Genomic DNA, 19,766 nt, shown 5'->3' on the forward strand with positions numbered 1-19,766 from the left:
TGATGGGCCCAGTGGACCCCAAAACCCAGCAGCAGTAGAAATTCACCAAGACAAATGGTCACTTCAACAAAAGTTACTTTGATTATCTTTAAACATGAAAACAGGATCAAACTTCAACTTAATTTCCTTCTAATTCTAAGCGCACGTGTATGTAATGTGTATGTAAGTTCAGAAAAGTTTTTTTGATTCACAGTCCAATCTCACTTCTCACTCCTCCAAGTTCACTTATATACTGTGCACAGAATGTAACATTTATGAATCTTCACCAGGCTTTGGTGCTCGAAAGGTAAATGGTTATCGCTCAGGAAGGTTTTCAGAGAGAGATTTGTTGCTCGTTGGACACCCACAACTGATTCCTTTAGATCAGCCACTTCAGTGTCTTACCGAAGAAACGTACCCCCTCAGGGTTTTCCAGATGATAACTTCTTTCTTTCAGGTCACCACAGAGTTCCTTTTTGTTTCCTTTATTTCAGGCGAACCATTATACAGCCAGTCCTCTCCTCTTGTGTGGACCAAAAGGGTTTTGACTGCTGAACTAAGAATTCACAGCTGTCTTCAAAATGGGGTTTTTCCACAAGTTTGCCAGCTTGTCCTGTTCCAGTCCCAGTTGCTGCTGCTGGACCGTAGAACTGAATTCTCTCTCACACACACAGAGAAAACCACATGACCCTCTTAGAACAGCAAACTGCATTCAAACAGACTGCGGCACTGGACCCAATCTTCTGAGTCTGTTCATCTGTTGCTTTCCAAAACAATAATCCATTACTCCACAGCATGTCCAATTAACACCTACTTGTGAAGTCTCTATAGGCATTCTTCAAAATTTTTGCAAAGGCACTCGGAGCCTGGACTGTCTGGCTTGAGCAGAGCTCTGGCAGTTTAAATGAGATCTGTTTTGAAGTGTTTGTATGTGACCTACACTAAAAAAAACTTGCCAGAATTTATCTCCTTCAAAACATATCTATATTACAATATAAAATATAATCTGTCACAGCTGCTTGCCAGTTTTGGGACATTGTTTGTTTGTAGGGAGCGCTGTGTTAAGAGCACTAGAGTGTGACTCGGGGTCAGGAGTGGAGAGGTTGGTTGTGCAGACTTATTTTTCCTTGTTGTCCTTTTTAGCCAGCCATTGAACGTCTGCCGCTGCTGCTACAGTTTTGGGTCTTCAAATGAACACTTGGATAACAAGAAGCTAATATTATCTGAATAGCAGATTGGGACTTTCACCAGATGCCAGGAAAAGCATTTCATCTAGTTGTTCTGAAGGGAGCGGTCTCCCAACCCAGCAAGGCGTAGTAGTTTGGCTGCTCTTTCCCTACGGAACATACCATATAAAAGTGCTTTTAAAGCAACAAGATGCATCCTGTAGGAATTCTCCGACCCTCTTAGCAACAGCCTGGTCCAGGGCACTGACAAGGTGATAACAGTTGGTGTCCAACTCGACTTTGCGAAGGTGAAACTGGGCTTCTGCCTGTTCGAACCACAGTTCAGGCTCAGCTGTCCAGAAAGGTGGCAGCTTCACAGCAATGGCTGCAGAGTCCATGTTTGTCCAAAAATGTTTTTGGATTCATCGGGGTCACCAACTGTGGCCACTGGAATTGCAGTGGACACAATGAAATAACCACACAAAGCGTCCCTTCAGTGAATCAAATGGATTTACTGTTCAGACTGAGGGCAACCTTTTAAAAGCCCAAATCACGCATCCAACATGCGCTGATGTCATCACACACTGACATCACAAAGCTGGTTCAATGCCTTCTAGGAGTTGTAGTGCCACTACACCCTGCACATACTCCTGTCACCCATCCTGTCTCGTTCCCTAATAGGAGATCCAGAATTGCACCCTCACTCATTGGTACCTCTATATATTGATTTAGGAAACTTTCCTGAACACATTTGACAAACTCCAAGCCATCCAACAGTATGGGAGTCCCAGTCAATATGTGGAAATTTTAAATCTCCTACTATCACAATCTTATTTTTCCTGCAGCTGTTTGCTATTATCTCAGGACAATTACTGGAAAAAGATGAGCGAGGGACTCAGGAGAGCTGCATCAGGAACCAGCTTGTGGTGAGTGCATTTGAAAAGGGAGTGGAGGGCAAGTCAAGGGTTAATTAGAATGGTAATTGGTGGAAAGAGTAATAAGGATATGGGGCAGTGACAAATAAAGAGAGGGGGGGGGGGATAGCTCCAACAGAGTGGCCAGAAGATAGCAGCCAGTGTGTGCGTGGCCCAGTACAGGAGTGGGAATGAGAGGCTTTGGCTCAAGAGGTTTTGGTGAGGCAAGGCCAGGATGATCTTTGTATTTAAATGGAGACAGCAGCTCAGGCAGTGGAATGCTCCGAGTGCAGCATTGGGTATATCTGGGACGGCACAATTGTCCCTGATGTCGACACCTACAAGAGGTGCATCCAGATGCAGCTCCTGGGAGACAGAGTTAGGAAACTAGAGCTGGATGAACTCCAGATCATTCAGGAGGCAGAGACAGGTGACTGTTGGAGGGAGAAAGGGAAGAGAGACTGTGCAAAGTACCCCTGTGGCCATTCCCCTCAACCATAAGTATACTGTTTTGGATACTGATGGGGGGGGTGGTGGAGGGAGGGAAATGAATGGGATGGTTGATCTACAAGGGACGTTGTAGTGGTTATGTCTCTGGCGCAGAGGCTAGATCCTTGGCTCAGAAGGGAAGGGGGAATTATGGACTCGTTGGTTAGGTTCTTTGAGCAAGATCGAGGCTCCAGGAGGATATGTTGCCTGCTAGGAGCTAGGTCAGGATTGACTCTGAGTGAGTTCACAGCATTCTGGAGGGGGAAGGTGAGCACCCAGATGTCGTGGTCCACATGGGGACCAATTTCACAGAGAAGATGAGGTCCTGAAGAGGGAATATAGGGAGTTTGGAAAGAAGTTGGGTGATAATCTCGGGACTGCTGCCTGTGCCACGCGGCAGAAAGGGTAGGAATAAAAAGTTGAGGCTGATGAATGTGTGACCGAAGAGTTGGTGCAGGGGCAGGGTCTCAGATTTCTGGATCATTGGGATCTCTTCTGGGGAAGGTCTGACCTCTACAAAAAGGGCAGTTTGCACCTGACCTGCAGGGAGATCAATATCCTGGTGGGCAGGTTTGCTAGAACTATGGGGGAGGGTTTAAAGTAGTTTGGCAGGGGGGTGGGAATCAGAATGTGAGAGCAGAGAATAGGGAAGAAGGTTAAAAGCCTGATGTGTGTTGAGTTTGTGAGGGAAGAAGCATAAATGTATAGATTTAGAGGGGTTGAAATGTGTCTGTTTCAATGCTAGGAATATTTGGAATAAAGGGGAAGAACTTAGAGCCTGGATCAGAACGTGGAACTACGATGCGGTGGCTGTTACAGAGACTTGGGTGGAGGACGGGCAGGATTGGCTGATGCAGGTACCAGAGTTTAGGTGTTTTAAAAGGAATAGGATGGGAGGTAAGGGGGTGGGGGGGGAGGTAGCATTACTGGTCAGAGATAGTATCACGGCTCCAGGAAGGGAGGACGCTGCAGAAGGAGTGTCCACTGAGACAGTGTGGGTAGAAGTCAGAAAAAGGAAGGGAGCAATCACTGTACTGGGAATACCCAAATACCCATCGGGAACTGAGGGGCACATAAGTTGGCAGATTTTGGAAAGGTGCAGGAAATACAGGGTTGTAGTTATGGGTAATTTCAACTTCTACAAGGGACATCGTAGTTCTCTGGCGCAGAGGCTGAACCGGCTCAAAAGGGAATGGGGGAGAAGAGGAGACTGGCACTTCCCGACTGCAAGAGGGATAGAAAGGGCTGAATTTGTCAGGTGTGTCCAAGAAGGATTCCTGACACAGTATGTTGACCAGCCAATGAGGGGAGAGGCCGTACTGGATCTGGGTAATGAACCTGGTCAGGTGACGGACCTCTTGGTGGGGAAGCATTTTGGTGAGTGTGACCACAACACCAAGCTTTAGCATAGCGATGGAGAAAATGGGAAAATCTTTAATTGGAGAAGGGCTAATTATGATAGAATGAGGCAAGAACTAACAAGAGTAAATTGGAAACAGATGAAGACACAGAGGTAATGTGGAGGAAGTTTAGGGACCATTTATACAGGGTTCAGGACAGGTTTGTCCCACTGGGCAAGGAAAACGAGGGTAGGAAAAGGGAACAGTGGTTAACGAAACAGATGAGGCAGCTGTTCAAGAGGAAGAAGGAAGCATACATTAGATATAGGAAGCAGGAAACAGGAAGGGCTCATGAGAAGTATATGGTAGCCAGGAAGGCACTTCAGAAAGCACTCAGAATAGCTCTAAGGGGGCAATGAGAAGGCCTTGGCATGTAGGATTAAGGAGAACCCCAAGAGGTTTTATGTCTATGTGAAGAAGAGAAGGATGTCGAGAATGAAGGTGGGGCCGCTAAAGGATAAAGGAGGCAACATTTGCTTGGACGTGGAGGTGGTCGGGGAGGTCCTAAATGAATACTTTGCTTCAGTATTCACAAGAGAAAAGAACCTGCATCAGGGTGAGGTCGGGCATAGAAAAGGCCTGTGTGCTGAACAATATGGAGATTAAGGAAGAGGAAGTGTTAGACCTTCTTAAAAACATCAAGATTGATAACTCCCTGGGGCTGGACGCGATATACCTCAGGCTGCTGTGGGAAGTGAGGGAAGAGAAAGCTGTGGCAGTAGCTATGATCTATGAATCCTCTTTGGCTGCAGGGGATGTGCTGGAGGGTTGGAAAATGGCAAATGTAGCCCCCTTGTTTAAAAAAGGTAATAGGGAGAATCCTGGGAATTATAGACTGGTGAGTCTTACGTCAGTGGGGTCTAAACTACTGGAGAGGATTCTCAATGATAGGATCTATGAGCATACGGAGAAGTCCAGTCTACTCAAGGAGTCAGCATGGCTTTGTGAAGGGAAGGTCGTGCCTCACGAGGTTTTTGAAGAAGTAACAAAAGAAATTGATGAGGTTAGGGTGAAAGATGTGGTCTACATGGATTTTAGCAAGGCATTTGACAAGGTCCCCCATGAGACACTCGTTCAGAAAGTCTGAGGGATGGGATCCATGGAACTTTGACTGTTAGGATAAAAAATTGGCTTGCAGGTAGAAAGCAGAGAGTAGTAGTGGAAGGGAAGTATTCTGCCTGGAGGTCGGTGACTAGTGGAGTACAGCAAGTATCTGTTCTGGGACCCCTGCTCTAAGATTTTTGTAAAGGACCTGGGTGAAGAGGCAGAAGGATGGGTCAGTAAGTTTGTGGAGGAATTGTGGATGGAGCTGAAGGTTGTCGGAGGTTACAAGAGGATATGGACAGGTTGCAGAGTTGGGCAGAAAAGTGGCAGATGGAGTTCAATCCAGATTAAGTGTGAGGAGATGCATTTTGGAAGGACAAACCAGAAATTGAGTGTAAGTTTAATGCTTGGATACTTAAGAGCGTGATGAATAGGGAACGTTAGGGTTCAAATCTATACATCCCTCAAGATCACCACACAGGTTGATAAGATAGTTAAGTAGCCCTATGGGATCTCTGGTGAGACCACACTTAAGAGTATTCAATTCTGGTCACCTCATTATAGGAAGTATGTGGAAGCTATGGAGAGTGTACAGAGATTTACCAGGATGTTACCTGGATTGGAAAATATGTTATGAGGCCAGGTTAGCAGAGCTGGGACTTTTCTCTTTGGAGTGAAGAAGGATGAGAGGAGACTTAATAGAGGTCGACAAGATTATGAGAGGGATAGATAGGGTGGACAAGCAACACCTGTTTCCCAGGGCAGGAATAGCAAACACCAGAGTGCATGTGTACAAAGTGAAGGGAGAAAAGTTTAGGGGAGAGGGCAGGGGTAAGTTTTTTTTTTAAACATAGAGAGGTGTGGGTGTCTGGAATGCCTTGCCAGAGATGGTGGAGGAGGCTGGAACGTTAGGGGTATTTAAGAGACTCTTAGGCATATGGATGGAAGAAAAATAGAGGGTTAAGGGGTAGGGCTGGTTTAGAACCATAGAACACTACAGCATAGAAAAAATGCCCTTCGGCCCTCAATGTTGTGTCAGCCCATATATTCCTTAAAAAAAGAATGATGGTCGGCACAGACTACAGATTTGCTCCTCTCATTCTTGTTAACAATTGGGCAGTCTATGATACAACCTCGTGTGTGGTCATAATTTCCCGATCCTCAGCCCCACCCATATCGCCTCCGTAGACAAGTCCTCTGGTCTGTCCTGCCTGAGCACAGCTATGACATTTTTCCTGATGAGCAATGCCACTCCTCCCCCTTTCATTTTGCTCCCCTCCCCCCCCCCCGCCCCATTCTATCGTGTCTAAAGTAGCGGAAGCATAGAACATTGAGCTGTCAATCCTGCCCCTCCTGCAATGAAGTTTCACTAACGGCCACAATGTCATAATTCCACATACCAATCCTCGCTCTAAGCTCGTCTGTTTTTCCAACAAAACTCCTTGCATTGAAATAGATTCACCTGAGAACATTTCCACCACGTAAATCCTGTCGACTTCTAACGGTGCCTGTAATTTTCACATCATCTTTTCCCTCCTCCACTCCTCTATCTGCTCAGACACTCTGGTTCCCATCTCCCTGCAAATCCAGTTTAAATTCACTGGAGCAGCACCAGCAAACCTTCCGTCAAGGATATTAGTCCCTCTCCCAGTTCAGATGCAAACTGTCCCGTCAGAACAGGTCCCACCCTCCCTAGAAGAGGCCAAGGATACAGAAACCTGAAGCCCTCCCTCCTGCACCATGTCTCTAGCCATGTGTTAAGCTACATTATCCTCCTATTTCTCACCTCACTAGTGCGTGGCACAGGTAGCAATTCTGAGATCACAACCCTGGAGGTCCTGTCATTCAACATATTGACGGACTAAGATTAGAAAAGATGGACAACCAGCACCTTTTACCCCGGGGCAACAATAGCCAATATCAGAGGACATCAGTTTAAGGTGAAGGAAGAAAGGTTGAGGGGAGATGGCAGGGTAAGATTGGCTGCCCGCGTATTTTACCTGCAGGGTTCTCAAAGGTGATCACCATGTGGTCTCCATCTCGCGCAATGGAGGAAATGGCTCCTCCCCCTGAGCGCCGCTTGTTCTCAAAGTACAGGGTCAGGATGTCGGTGGGGAGGCTGCCAACGCCACATACCTCCAGGGCGAACTCATTGCTGGGCCGCTGCTCCGCCATCTCCCACTTCCTGCATGCAAAGTGTGGAGAACCGTTAACAAAAACTTCCTCTCAGTTTGCCACCATTTGCTCACATTTAGGATGAGCTAGGTTGCCATGGACAAGGTGGGCCGAAGAACCTCAGGGCTGTACGTTACCCTGTTGTAAAATTCTAGGACTCTTTCACTGCCACACGTACCGAGATACAGTTGAAAGGTTCGTTTTGCGTGCTACCCATCAAGTCAACCCATTAAATTTAAATTTTAAAAAAATTTAAACATACAGCACAGTAACAGGTCCTACTGGCCCACAAGCCCTTGCCGCCCAATTACACCCAATTGATCTACAACCCCAGTATAATTTTGAAGGGTGGGAGGAAACCGGAGCCTCTGGGGAAAAACCCATGCACACTAGAACTGATTCGAACCCCAGTCCCATTTGCTGGCGCACGAGCAGCACTGCACAAACTGCAACGCTAACTGTGCCGCCCCTCAAGAACAGGCAATAAAACATAGAACAGCGTGCAGAATTACAGAGGGAGATCAGTTACAACGGAGCAAGGGCAGCGTTATTTTTATTGGTGAGGTTCATTGAGGAATCTGATGACAGTAGGAAAAGAAGTTTATTTTAATGTGCATAAGACACAAATATGCTGGAAAAACTTAAAGATTCAGATTTATCGTCAGAACTACATACATCACATAAAACCCTGAGATTCTTGTGCAAGGCAGAATTACCACTTATTGGCAATGCAAAAAAAAACTGACAATGTACAGATGTAAAATAGATAAACAAATGACAGAGAGAAAAATAAATCAATAAAGTGCACAAGTCGGAGTCCTTAAATGGGTCCCTGATTAAGTTTGTTGTTGAGGAGTCTGATGGTGGAGGAGTAGCAGCTGTTCCGGAACCTGGTGGGGCGAGTCTTGGGGCACCTGCACCTCTTAAATAAAATGGAATCAACGATTTGGGGATGATATACATTGCTGACAAAAGGCCCAAAACATTTACTTTCCTCTGCAGGGTGCGTTGACCTGCTGAGTTTCTCCAGCATGCTTGTGTATTGCCCCAGCCTCTGTTCTTTAACCTTTCTTGAACCTGGTCAGGGAAACAAGGGGTAATCGCCCAACCAGGAAGCACAACAGGGAGTGAACGAGCACACTGGTAGGTTTAATGCAAGAGGTTCAGCAGACGAAGGTGTGACAGAGTATATAAAAATGTTTTTGGGAGATAAATTGGGGAAGGTTTGTTATGTAGGCCACATGAAAACACTTTAAAACAGATCTTATTTAAAATACTGGAGACATAGTGGCTTCTCACGTCTTTTTGCAAGAGCTTTGAAGAGTGCTCAAGAGACGTCACTAATGGATTCTCGTTCACCCAAAAGCAACAGATGAAAGAGGATGCTGGCTCCATTATTGTCTGCAGGAGAGTTTTGTGGTTGTAAGAGGGTCATGTGGTTTTGCAAGCAGAGAGAGTCAAACAGGCTTTCTCTCAGTCTTGGAGGGAGAAAGAGAGAAAGAGAGCCAGCAAGAGCAGCTGGAACTGAAACAGAAAAAGCTGGCAAGAAGCCCCAGTGTGGAAGACGGCCTAGTCACAGCCCCTGGGGTTCATGCAAGAGGAGAGGACTGGCTGTCTAATATTTCACTTGGAATAAGCGAACAGAAAGGAACTCTGTGGTGACCTGAAAGAAAGAGGTTATCATCTGGAGAACCCTGAGGGGGCAAGTTTTGTCAGCAAGACAGGTCACCGATGGAAGTAAATCAGTTGTGGATGTCCCGGAACAACAAATCTCTCTCTGAAAACTGGCAAGAACCTTCCCGAGTGGTAATCATTTACCTTTCAAGCACCAAAGCCTGGTGAACTTCATAAATGTTAAATTCTGTGCACAGTATAAGAATTGCCTGCAACCAGTGAACATGGAGGAATGAGAAGTCAGATTCGTCTGTGAACCATTCTGAACTTACACAAACATTATATACATGTGCACTTAGAAGGGGGTTAAGTAAGTTAATAGTGACAAGTTAAAGTGTGATTCTGTTCTCATGTTTAATGATAATTAAAAGCAACTTTTGTTTAAGTAAACCATTTGTCTTGGTGAATATCTATTGCTGCTGGGTTTTGGGGTCCTCTGGGCTTGTAACAAAGGTAACAACAGTGGACTTTTGTGGGAAATCCCATTTGTTTTTCATGGAACCAGGAAACCTGAAAGTGGAACTACCCAGTTTGTTGGCTGCACCTCACTGTTGGGAAATATCAGCACCAACCTTGGACTCCTTGTCCATGCCAGCAGCTCAGTGGGAAATCCCCAATACTTTCATTTTGAATGTTCCCAAGTAAACATATTATGGGGCTGTTGGTTTAATTAAATAAGTATTCCATTAAATAGAAACTCCATGATTTTTTTTTTTAAAAGAGTATTTAAAAGTCCTAGTTATCATTTTTGTCCCTTGATTTGAAGACTGACAGCTCCAAATCTGGACTGGCCAATTACACAGGGCAACAAATCCAAATGGCACTTCATTACTGTGGCAATAATAGCAATGAAGTATTGTATATACTCATACAATAGTCAATCCCGTGTTTGAGTCAACTCCCCCTCTTTTGACCTCAAAACGTCATTTTTTTTGTTCTTCTTTGGCTTGGCTTCGCGGACGAAGATTTATGGAGGGGTAATGTCCACGTCAGCTGCAGGCTCATTTGTGGCTGACAAGTCCGATGCGGGAGAGGCAGACACGGTTGCAGGGGTTGCAAGGGAAAATTGGTGGTTGGGGTTGGGTTTTTCCTCCTTTGTCTTTTGTCAGTGAGGTGGGCTCTGCGGTCTTCTTCCACATCTTGCCTGCCGAACTGTGAGGCGCCAAGATGCACGGTTTGAGGCAATTTCAGCCCACTAGTGGTGGTCAATGTGGCAGGCACCAAGAGATTTCTTTAGGCAGTCCTTGTACCTCTTCTTTGGTGCACCTCTGTCACGGTGGCCAGTGGAGAGCTCGCCATATAATACGATCTTGGGAAGGCGATGGTCCTCCATTCTGGAGACGTGACCCATCCAGCGCAGCTGGATCTTCAGCAGCGTGGACTCGATGCTGTCGACCTCTGCCATCTCGAGTACCTCGACGTTAGGGGTGTGAGCGCTCCAATGGATGTTGAGGATGGAGCGGAGACAACGCTGGTGGAAGCGTTCTAGGAGCCGTAGGTGGTGCCGGTAGAGGACCCATGATTCGGTGCCGAACAGGAGTGTGGGTATTTTGGCAAATACTAGAGCGCATCGGATGTCCCCCAAAGTTCCTCAACATGATTATCCAACTGCACGAAAACCAACAAGGTCGGGTCAGATACAGCAATGAGCTCTCTGAACCCTTCTCCATTAACAATGGCGTGAAGCAAGGCTGTGTTCTCGCACCAACCCTCTTTTCAATCTTCTTCAGCATGATGCTGAACCAAGCCATGAAAGACCCCAACAATGAAGACGCTGTTTACATCCGGTACCGCACGGATGGCAGTCTCTTCAATCTGAGGCGCCTGCAAGCTCACACCAAGACACAAGAGAAACTTGTCCGTGAACTACTCTTTGCAGATGATGCCGCTTTAGTTGCCCATTCAGAGCCAGCTCTTCAGCGCTTGACGTCCTGCTTTGCGGAAACTGCCAAAATGTTTGGCCTGGAAGTCAGCCTGAAGAAAACTGAGGTCCTCCATCAGCCAGCTCCCCACCATGACTACCAGCACCCCCACATCTCCATCGGGCACACAAAACTCAAAACGGTCAACCAGTTTACCTATCTCGGCTGCACCATTTCATCAGATGCAAGGATCGACAATGAGATAGACAACAGACTCGCCAAGGCAAATAGCGCCTTTGGAAGACTACACAAAAGAGTCTGGAAAAACAACCAACTGAAAAACCTCACAAAGATAAGCGTATACAGAGCCGTTGTCATTATACTATATACTAACCCAAATTACCCCCCTTCTAATTCTAAGCGCACGTGTATATAATGTGTGTGTAAATTCAAGAGAAATTCTTTGGTTCACATTTCAATCTCACTTCTCCTTCTTCCAAGTTCTCTGGTTGCAGGCAATCACCATACTTGTACAGAATTTAACATGTATAAAGTTCACCAGGCTTGGTGCTTGAAAGGTAAATGTTTACTGCTCAGGAAGGTTCTTGTAGGGTTTGCAGAGAGAGATTTTGTTGCCCCACGATTTCCACAACTGAGGTACCACCATTAGTCACCTCAGGATCTCGCTGATGAAATTTGCCCCACCAGGGTCTTCTCGATGGTAACCTCTTTCTTCAAGCTACCACAGAGTTCCATTCCTTCCTCTATCTCAAGAGAAACATCAGACAGATTGCACTTCCAGCCATCTACTGCTCTGGAACTTGCTTTCATCAGTTTCAGACAGTTTTCCCTGGATTGCATTTTTCAGTCACTTGTTGGTGTCCCACACACTGACTGACTGAGCTGTTAACTCAACTCTCTCTCTTTTCCAACTGAAACTCCAAGAGAGCATGTGACTCATGTCTTGCAAAACCCCCACCTTCCTGACCAAAACAACAGGAATTCTTAGGTTATCTTAGGTAAACAATCCAGAATTGACCTTACTGTGAGCACTTTGCAGAAAGGGTACTGATAGACAGCATAACTCCAAGACAATGGTCAAGCATTTTATGACATCAGTTCAATTAACACATACTTGTGAAAGGTGCTTACATTCTCCAGAGATCCTGCAATGTGAATTCTTCAGTCTTTCAAACAAGATTGGTTTTAAAATGTGTGAATGTATGTGACCTACTCTAAATCTTATAAATTCTCCCCAAATATTAATATTGTTACAAAGAAAGGCTCCAAAATAATCCAGGAAATCATCAGCCAATAAATTTGACTACAATAGTAGTTAAGTTAATGGAGTGTATTCTAAGAGATTGGATATACATATTTGGATAGACAGGGACTGATTAAGAAAAGTTGAAGTGGCTTTGTGCAATGGGTAGGTCATGTTTAACTAATCTTAGAGCTTTTCAAGGAGGTTATCAGGAAAGCTGACAAGGGAAAGGCTGTGGATATTGTCTACATGGACCTTAGTAAAGCCTTCGACAAGGTCCCACATGAACCTGGAAGGTTCAGACGTTAAGTATTCCTGGTGAAGTAGTGAACTGGATTCGACAATGGCTGGATGGTTAAAGCCAGAGAGTAGTGGTGGATGATTGTTTCTCAGACTGGAGTCCTGTGACTAGTGGTGGGCCTCAGGGATTGGTGCTGGGACCATTTTTGTTTGTTATCTATATCAATGACCGGGTAAATTGAATCAGCAAGTTTACAGATGACACTAAGATTGGAGGCATTGTGAGGAAAGTTTTCAAAGCTTGCAGAGGGATCTGGACCTGCTGGAAAACTGGGCTGTAAAATGACAGAAAGAATTTAATGCAGACAAGTGTGAGGTGTTGCACTTTGGAAGGACAAACCAAAGTAGAGATACATGTTAAACGGTCAGGCACTGAGGAGTGCAGTAGAACAGAAGGATCTGGGAATACAGATATACAATTCACTGAAAGTGGTGTCATAGGTGGAAAGGGTTGTAAAGAGAGCTTTTGGTACATTGGCCTTCATAGAACCTAGATCACTACTGTTGTGGGTATACACAGGTGATGTATTGTGGAGCTGGGAGGAAGTATTTTGATTTGAATAAAGAACAAGACAAAACTTCTCCTTGTGCAAGTGTATTTTTTAAGGAAAGAATACACAACAAATTGGTGACGAGGATGGAAACGGAAACGATTCCACATTCCAAATGTGGAAGGAGAGATTTGGATGTGGAAAAACGAAACCTGAAGCCACATTGAGCCACCCAGTGGAACAGAGAAAAAGATAAGAGAGCAAAGAGAAGAGTTAAAATGGCAGAGCAATGTTTTGGAGAATACAGAGAATTGGAAGACTGGTATGATTATGTGGAAAGGTTTGGTATGTTCTGTGTTGCCCATATTATAAGGGATACAGATGCTGTTACGAGCCCAGAGGACCCCAAAACTCAGAAGCAATAGAAATTTCACCAAGTCAAATGATAACTTAAACAAAAGTTGCTTTTAATTATCTTTAAACATGAAAACAGGATCAAATTCTAACTTACTACAATTAACTTACTAAATATAACCTCTTCTAATTCTAAGTGCACATGTCTGTAATGTGTGTGTAAGTTCAGAAAAGTTATTTGATTCACAGTCCAATCTGACTTCTCATTCCTCCAAGTTCACTGGTTGCAGGCAATTCTTATACTGTGCACAGAATTTAACATTTATGAAGTTCACCAGGCTTTGGTACTTGAAAGGTAAATGGTTACCGTTCAGGAGGGGAGGAGGAGAGAGATTCAATGATTATGGGAATAGATCAAAGATTCTGTGGATGATTTATAGTTTTCTGGATGGTATTTTGCTTCCCGGGTGCCAGGGACATCTCCAACCGAGTCCATAGCTTTCTCAAGAGATAGTGTGAGTAGCCAGATGTCGTGATCCATATAAGGATCAATGACATGGGATGGAAAGGTGATGAAGTCCTGCAAAGTGAATTCAGGGAGTTAGGGGCTAGGTTAAAACGACAGGACCTCCAGGGTTGTGATCTCAGGATTGCTACCTGGGCCATGTACTAGTGAAGTTAGAAATAGGATCTTTCAGCTTCATGTGTAGCTAGTCATTTTTGGATCATTGGGGTCTCTTCCAGAGACTGTTTTCCTCTGAACTGGAGAGGGACTAATCTCCTTGCGGGAAGGTTTGCTTGAGCTGCTTTGGGTGGGGGCTATACTAGATTTGCAGAGGGTGGGAACCAGAGAGTCAGAGAATATAGTGGAGTGGTTGTGGAAAAAGATGTTAAGCCTGCAGAAATGGAAATGAAAATGGTAGATGGAATTTAACGCAGACAAATGTGGGGTGTTTCACTTTGGAAGGACAAACCAAGGAAGGACATACAAGGTAAATGGTAGGGAACAGAAGAGCGCAGCAGAACAGAAGTATCTGGGAATTCCTTAAAAGCGGCATCACAGGGTCAAAAAGAAACCCTTTGCACATTGGCCTTCATAAATCCAAGTATTGAGCACAGTAGTTGGAATGTTATGGTGAAGTTGTTTAAAACACTGGTGAGGCCAAATTTGGAGTATTATGTGCAGTTTTAGTCACCGACTTACAGGAAAGACATCCATGAGATTGAAAGAGTGTAGAGAAAATTTACACAGATGTTGCCGGGACTTAAAGAGCTGAGTTCTAGAGAAAGATTGAATAGGCTGGGGTTTTTTCCCCTGGAATGCAAAGCAATGAGAGGAGATTTGATAGAGGTACTCAATATTATAAGGAGTAAATGCAAAAAGGCTTTTTCCGTTGACATTAGGTGAGACAAGAACCAGAGGAGACAGGTTAAGATTGAAAGGTAAAACGTTTAGGGCAACTTCACGGAAAGAGTGGTGAGAGTGTGGAACGACCTCTCAGTCTAGGTGGTGAATGAGACTTCGATGTTGACATTTAAGAGAAGATTGGATAGGTACATGGATTGGGGGAATGGAAGGATATGGTCTGGGTGCAAGCCAATGCGATGAAGTGGAATGAACAGGATGGGCTGAAGGAACTGTATCCGAGCTGTGAAGCTAAGACAATAAACTATAACAATTGCAATGTCTTGGTACCCATCACTAGCACTAGGTCCAACCCCTCTCCCCTACTGCCGGCACTGGGTCCAGTCCCCAAACCCAGCCCTCGCCGGCACTGGGTCCAAACCCAGCCCTCGCCGGCACTGGGTCCAAACCCAGCCCTCGCCGGCACTGGGTCCAAACCCAGCCCTCGCCGGCACTGGGTCCAAACCCAGCCCTCGCCGGCACTGGGTCCAAACCCAGCCCTCGCCGGCACTGGGTCCAAACCCAGCCCTCGCCGGCACTGGGTCCAAACCCAGCCCTCGCCGGCACTGGGTCCAAACCCAGCCCTCGCCGGCACTGGGTCCAAACCCAGCCCTCGCCGGCACTGGGTCCAAACCCAGCCCTCGCCGGCACTGGGTCCAAACCCAGCCCTCGCCGGCACTGGGTCCAAACCCAGCCCTCGCCGGCACTGGGTCCAAACCCAGCCCTCGCCGGCACTGGGTCCAAACCCAGCCCTCGCCGGCACTGGGTCCAAACCCAGCCCTCGCCGGCACTGGGTCCAAACCCAGCCCTCGCCGGCACTGGGTCCAAACCCAGCCCTCGCCGGCACTGGGTCCAAACCCAGCCCTCGCCGGCACTGGGTCCAAACCCAGCCCTCGCCGGCACTGGGTCCAAACCCAGCCCTCGCCGGCACTGGGTCCAAACCCAGCCCTCGCCGGCCGTAACTGGGACCAAACCCCAACCTCACGGCCGTAACTGGGACGAAACCCCAACCTCACGGCCGTAACTGGGACGAAACCCCAACCTCACGGCCGTAACTGGGACCAAACCCCAACCTCACGGCCGTAACTGGGACCAAACCCCAACCTCACGGCCGTAACTGGGACAAAACCCCCTCCCCCCCCCACCTTTTCCCCCCACCCCCCCAAAACCCCCCGCCTTCTCCCCCCCCCCCCCACCCCCCCCCGACCAGCGTCCACACACTAGGCTGCAGCCGAGTCGCTTCCGCGCCACCGGTGGGTTGGAAGGAAACGAAATCGAAAGTACAGCTTGGGAGAGCGGGGAGGGGTCCGGAACCGACAGGACCGTGGGGGAGGGGGAGGGGGGGTCGGGGACAGGACCCCCACCCCACCCCACTCCGCGCTCCCCCTCACCTCCCGCCCGGCCCAGGGGGGGCTTCCCTCTTCCCTCCCCCCCCCCCCCCACGTCCTTACCGCGGCTGGTTGGGGAGGGGGGGGGAGGAGGGGGGGTGTGGAAATTCCGGCTCCCCTCCGCGGGGGCAAAACACACTCTCACCGTAAAAAAGCCGGGATCCGGCTCCCCGGAGCAGCCAGTGTCTGGGGGGAAGGTCCCGCCCTCGGTGCTTCCGCCTGGTACTTCCGGCGGACGTCAGGGAGGACTGAGCCTCAGGTGACTGTTCAGGTATAGATCAGCCACCAGACTATTTTAAGCTGCATCCCCTGGGAAACCAACCTGGGACCCGGGTACGATTACCGGGGCAGAAATGTTGGCCCCTCATATATGGCAGGGGGACCGACCCATTAAAACACCCTCCTGGGACCCGGGTACGATTACCGGGGCAGAAATGTTGTCGCCACATAAATGGCAGGGGGACCGACCCATTAAATCGCCAACCTGTCCATATAAGGTGGATCCAGCCCCCCTCAGTGGCGTGTCACGAACTCGCCGATGTTCGGATGCTGGCACCAATGTCGCTGGGAGAAGTGGATCAGCCATTTTCGTGTTCAACTTGCCTGTGGACGCGACCTGGGTACATTTAAGTGGGTTCCCTGACTACCTCTGAGGTAGGGCAGTGACCTGGTGGGGTAGACCGGGCCGGGCCCTTTCTAACTGCCACATGGCTGGGGCACCAGCAGGCAATAACCCCATTTTATCAGCAGTTTGAAAGGGCCTGCCGTCAGTGGGTTTACCTTAATCTGGGCATCATGTCTGCCACAAGCAACAGGGCCAGGTCTTTGGGTGTATTTAAGGCAGAGTTGAAAGGTTTAAAGTTCAGATTTACTGTCAGAGACATGATATCTCATACAACCCTGAGATACTTTTTCCTGCAGGCAAGGCAGGATTACCACTGATTGGTATTGCAAAATATAAAAAGACTGTACACAGCGTATACATGTAAATAAATAAACAAACGTAAACATTTGGGCAGCAAGGTTGGTGTAGCGGTTAGTCCAAATCCTTTACAGCGTCAGCGAGGGGGACTGGGGTCCGAATCGCACACTGTTCGTAAGGAGTCTGTATGTTCTCCCTGTGTCTGCATGTTTTTCCCTGGGGGTTCCAGTTTCCTACCGGTGGGGGGGGGGGGTGTAGGTTAATTGGGTGTAAATTGGACAGATGTGGGCTGAAATGGTATGTCTGAATAAATAAACAGACTGTGCAGTACAGTGTGGAGAAAAAAAACAATAAAGTGCAAAAGTAAAAGTCCTTAAATGAGTCCCTGATTGAGTTTATTGTTGAGCAATCTGATGGTGGAGGAAGAGCAGCTGTTCCTGAGCCTGGAGGTGGGGAGTCTTGTGGTATCTATTCCTGTTTCCTGATGGTATCAGCGAGAAGACAGTACGTGCTGGGTGGTGTGGATCCTCGAATATTGCTGCTGCTCTCCGACGGCAGCGTTCCCTGTAAATGTACTCAATAGTGGGGAGGGTTCTGCCTGTGATGACCTGGGCTGTGTCCGCTACCTTTTGGAGGGCTTTACACTCAAGGGTATTGGTGTCTGCATACCATACCATGAAGCAGTCTGTCAGCTCATGTACCACCATACATCAATAGAAATTTACCAGGGTTTCCGATGTCATAGCAAAATTCCGCAAACTCTTGAGGAAGTAGAGTACATACATGACATCACATACAGCCCTGAGATTCTTTTTTCTCAGCAGAATTTCTACTTATCAATTACTGCAAATTGTACTCAAGAAAAAAAGTAGTTATGCAAAAGAGAATTTACAGAGAAAAAATGTAAACAAACTGTGCAAGTACAGAAAAAATAAATACAGTAATTGTTTCTCGCCTTTTTGGGTAAGATGAAAGATAATGTCTGTTTATATCAGTTTAAGACCTGATAGGTCCCTGCACCAGGGACTGAGTATTAATGTTGGGGAAGCATGGTTGGCATAGCAGTTAGCACAATACTGTTACAATGCCAGTGATCAGGACCAGGGTAAGAATCCTGCGCTGTCTGTAAGGAGTTCATACTTCTCCCTGTGTCCGAGTGGGTATCCTCTGGGTGCTCCGGTGTCCTCTGTTATGAGCCCAGAGGACCCCAAAACCCAGCAGCAATAGATATTCACCAAGACAAATGGTTATTTAAACAAAAGTTGCTTTTAATTATCTTTGAACATGAAAATAATTAAATCACCATTTAACTTATCAGTATTGACTTATTTAACCTAACTTAACCCCCTTCTAATTCAAAGCACATATATGTAATGTGTGTGTAAGTTCAGAAAAGTTCTTTGGTTCACAGTCCAATTTCACATCTCATTTCTGTTAGTTCACTGGTTGCAGGCAATTCTTTTACTGTGCACAGAATTTAACATTTATAAAGTTCACCATGCTTTGGTGCTTGAAAGGTCAATGGTTAGCGCTCAGGAACGTTCTTGTCAGTTCTCAGAGGGAGATTTGTTATACATTTACTTCCATCAGCCACTTCAGTGTATTGCCGAAGAAACTTGCTCCGTCAGGGTTCTCCAGATGATAACTTCTTTCTTTCAGGTCACCACAGAGTTCCTTGTTGTTTCACTTAATCCAAGTGAAACATTAGACAGCCAGTCCTCTCCACAAGGGCTTTGACCAGGCTGAAATAAGAACCCGTGTTCCGAATGGGGTTTTTCACAAGCTTGCCAGCTTGTCCTGTTCGAGTTCCAGCTGTTGTTGCTCGCTGTTACACTATAGAAGTAATCCCTGTGTGTGTGTCTGTCTGTCTGTCTCTCTCTCACGATCCTCTTACAACAGCAAGTTATCTTCCAGACAGAAGGTGGCTCCGACAAGCACTTTCATCTGTTGCCTTTTTGTAAACAACAATCCATTAGTGAAGTCTCTTGGGCACTCTCCAAAGCTCTTGCTAAAGCTGTGGAGTCGATATGTCTAGCATTAGCAGAGCTCCATTATTTCAAATAAGATCTGTATTACAGTGTTTGTATGTAACCTACTCTAACTTGAGCCCTACATCAAGGTATGGATAAAATGTGCTAAACTAAATAAATCTCAGATTGAGTTTGTTGTTGAGGAGTCTGATGGTGCAGGGGGAGCAACTGTTCCTGAACTTGGTGGGGCGAGTCTTGTGACATCTATACCTCTTTCCTGATGGCAGAGAATAGAACATGTGATTGGTGGTGTGGAACTTTTTTTAAAATTTTTTTATTTTTCACACCATAAACCACATTGACCAAGATACATACATTTTCCTTTTCAAATATATACAGTGTCATTTTCTCCCCCCCTCCCTCCTCCCATCCCACCCTCCCTACCTCCCCCCATTCATTTAAAGTACAGAATCTAAGATACATTAAACCAGTCAAACAATGTTGTCATTCAATAAAAATAAACAAGAAATTCCACTGAGTCAATTCTTTTCATTTCCTTCTCCTTTCGTTATTTTAGGTGGTAGATGTCCCCGGTAGGTTTTCTCTATTGTGTTTCATGTATGGCTCCCATATTTGTTCAAATATTTCAATATTATTTCTTAAATTATTTGTAATTTTTTCTAATGGAATACATTTATTCATTTCTATATGCCATTGTTGTATTCTCAAGTAATCTTCTAATTTCCAGGTTGACATAATACATTTTTTTGCTACGGCTAGAGCTATCATAACAAATCTTTTTTGTGCATCCTCCAAATCAATTCCAAATTCTTTGTTCTTTATGTTACTTAGGAGGAAGATCTCTGGGTTTTTTGGTATATTGTTTTCTGTAATTTTATTTAATATCTGGTTTAGATCTTCCCAAAATTTTTCCACTTTCTCACATGTCCAGATTGCATGAATTGTTGT

At 46.2% G+C, this 19,766-nt stretch overlaps 1 protein-coding gene and 1 pseudogene across 11 annotated transcripts in view; one reads left to right on the forward strand and one right to left on the reverse strand.

Annotated features, from left to right (window-relative positions):
* Positions 1–19,766, reverse strand: part of LOC138751959 (protein mono-ADP-ribosyltransferase PARP10-like) — a 73,956-nt gene that overhangs the window by 45,241 nt on the left and 8,949 nt on the right. For 9 of the 11 annotated variants that reach the window (XR_011350291.1, XR_011350290.1, XM_069914982.1 and 6 more), the window contains exons 1-2: positions 16,051–16,122; positions 6,993–7,177 (exon numbers count right to left, since the gene is read on the reverse strand). The exons of 1 other annotated variant lie outside the window; for it this stretch is intronic. Coding sequence is in view for 8 of the 10 variants with exons in the window: in XM_069914982.1 (XP_069771083.1) it covers positions 6,993–7,167 (175 nt within the window). In the remaining 2 variants the exon portion in view is untranslated. Of the gene's footprint in view, positions 1–6,992; positions 7,178–16,050; positions 16,123–19,766 lie in introns of those variants that run through there. One more of the 11 variants, XM_069914979.1, reaches the window with a different exon arrangement.
* LOC138752077 (U2 spliceosomal RNA) lies at positions 17,771–17,924 on the forward strand (annotated as a pseudogene).

Source organism: Narcine bancroftii, chromosome 1 (genome assembly GCF_036971445.1).
Source record: "Narcine bancroftii isolate sNarBan1 chromosome 1, sNarBan1.hap1, whole genome shotgun sequence".
Taxonomy (NCBI): Eukaryota; Metazoa; Chordata; class Chondrichthyes; order Torpediniformes; family Narcinidae; genus Narcine; species Narcine bancroftii.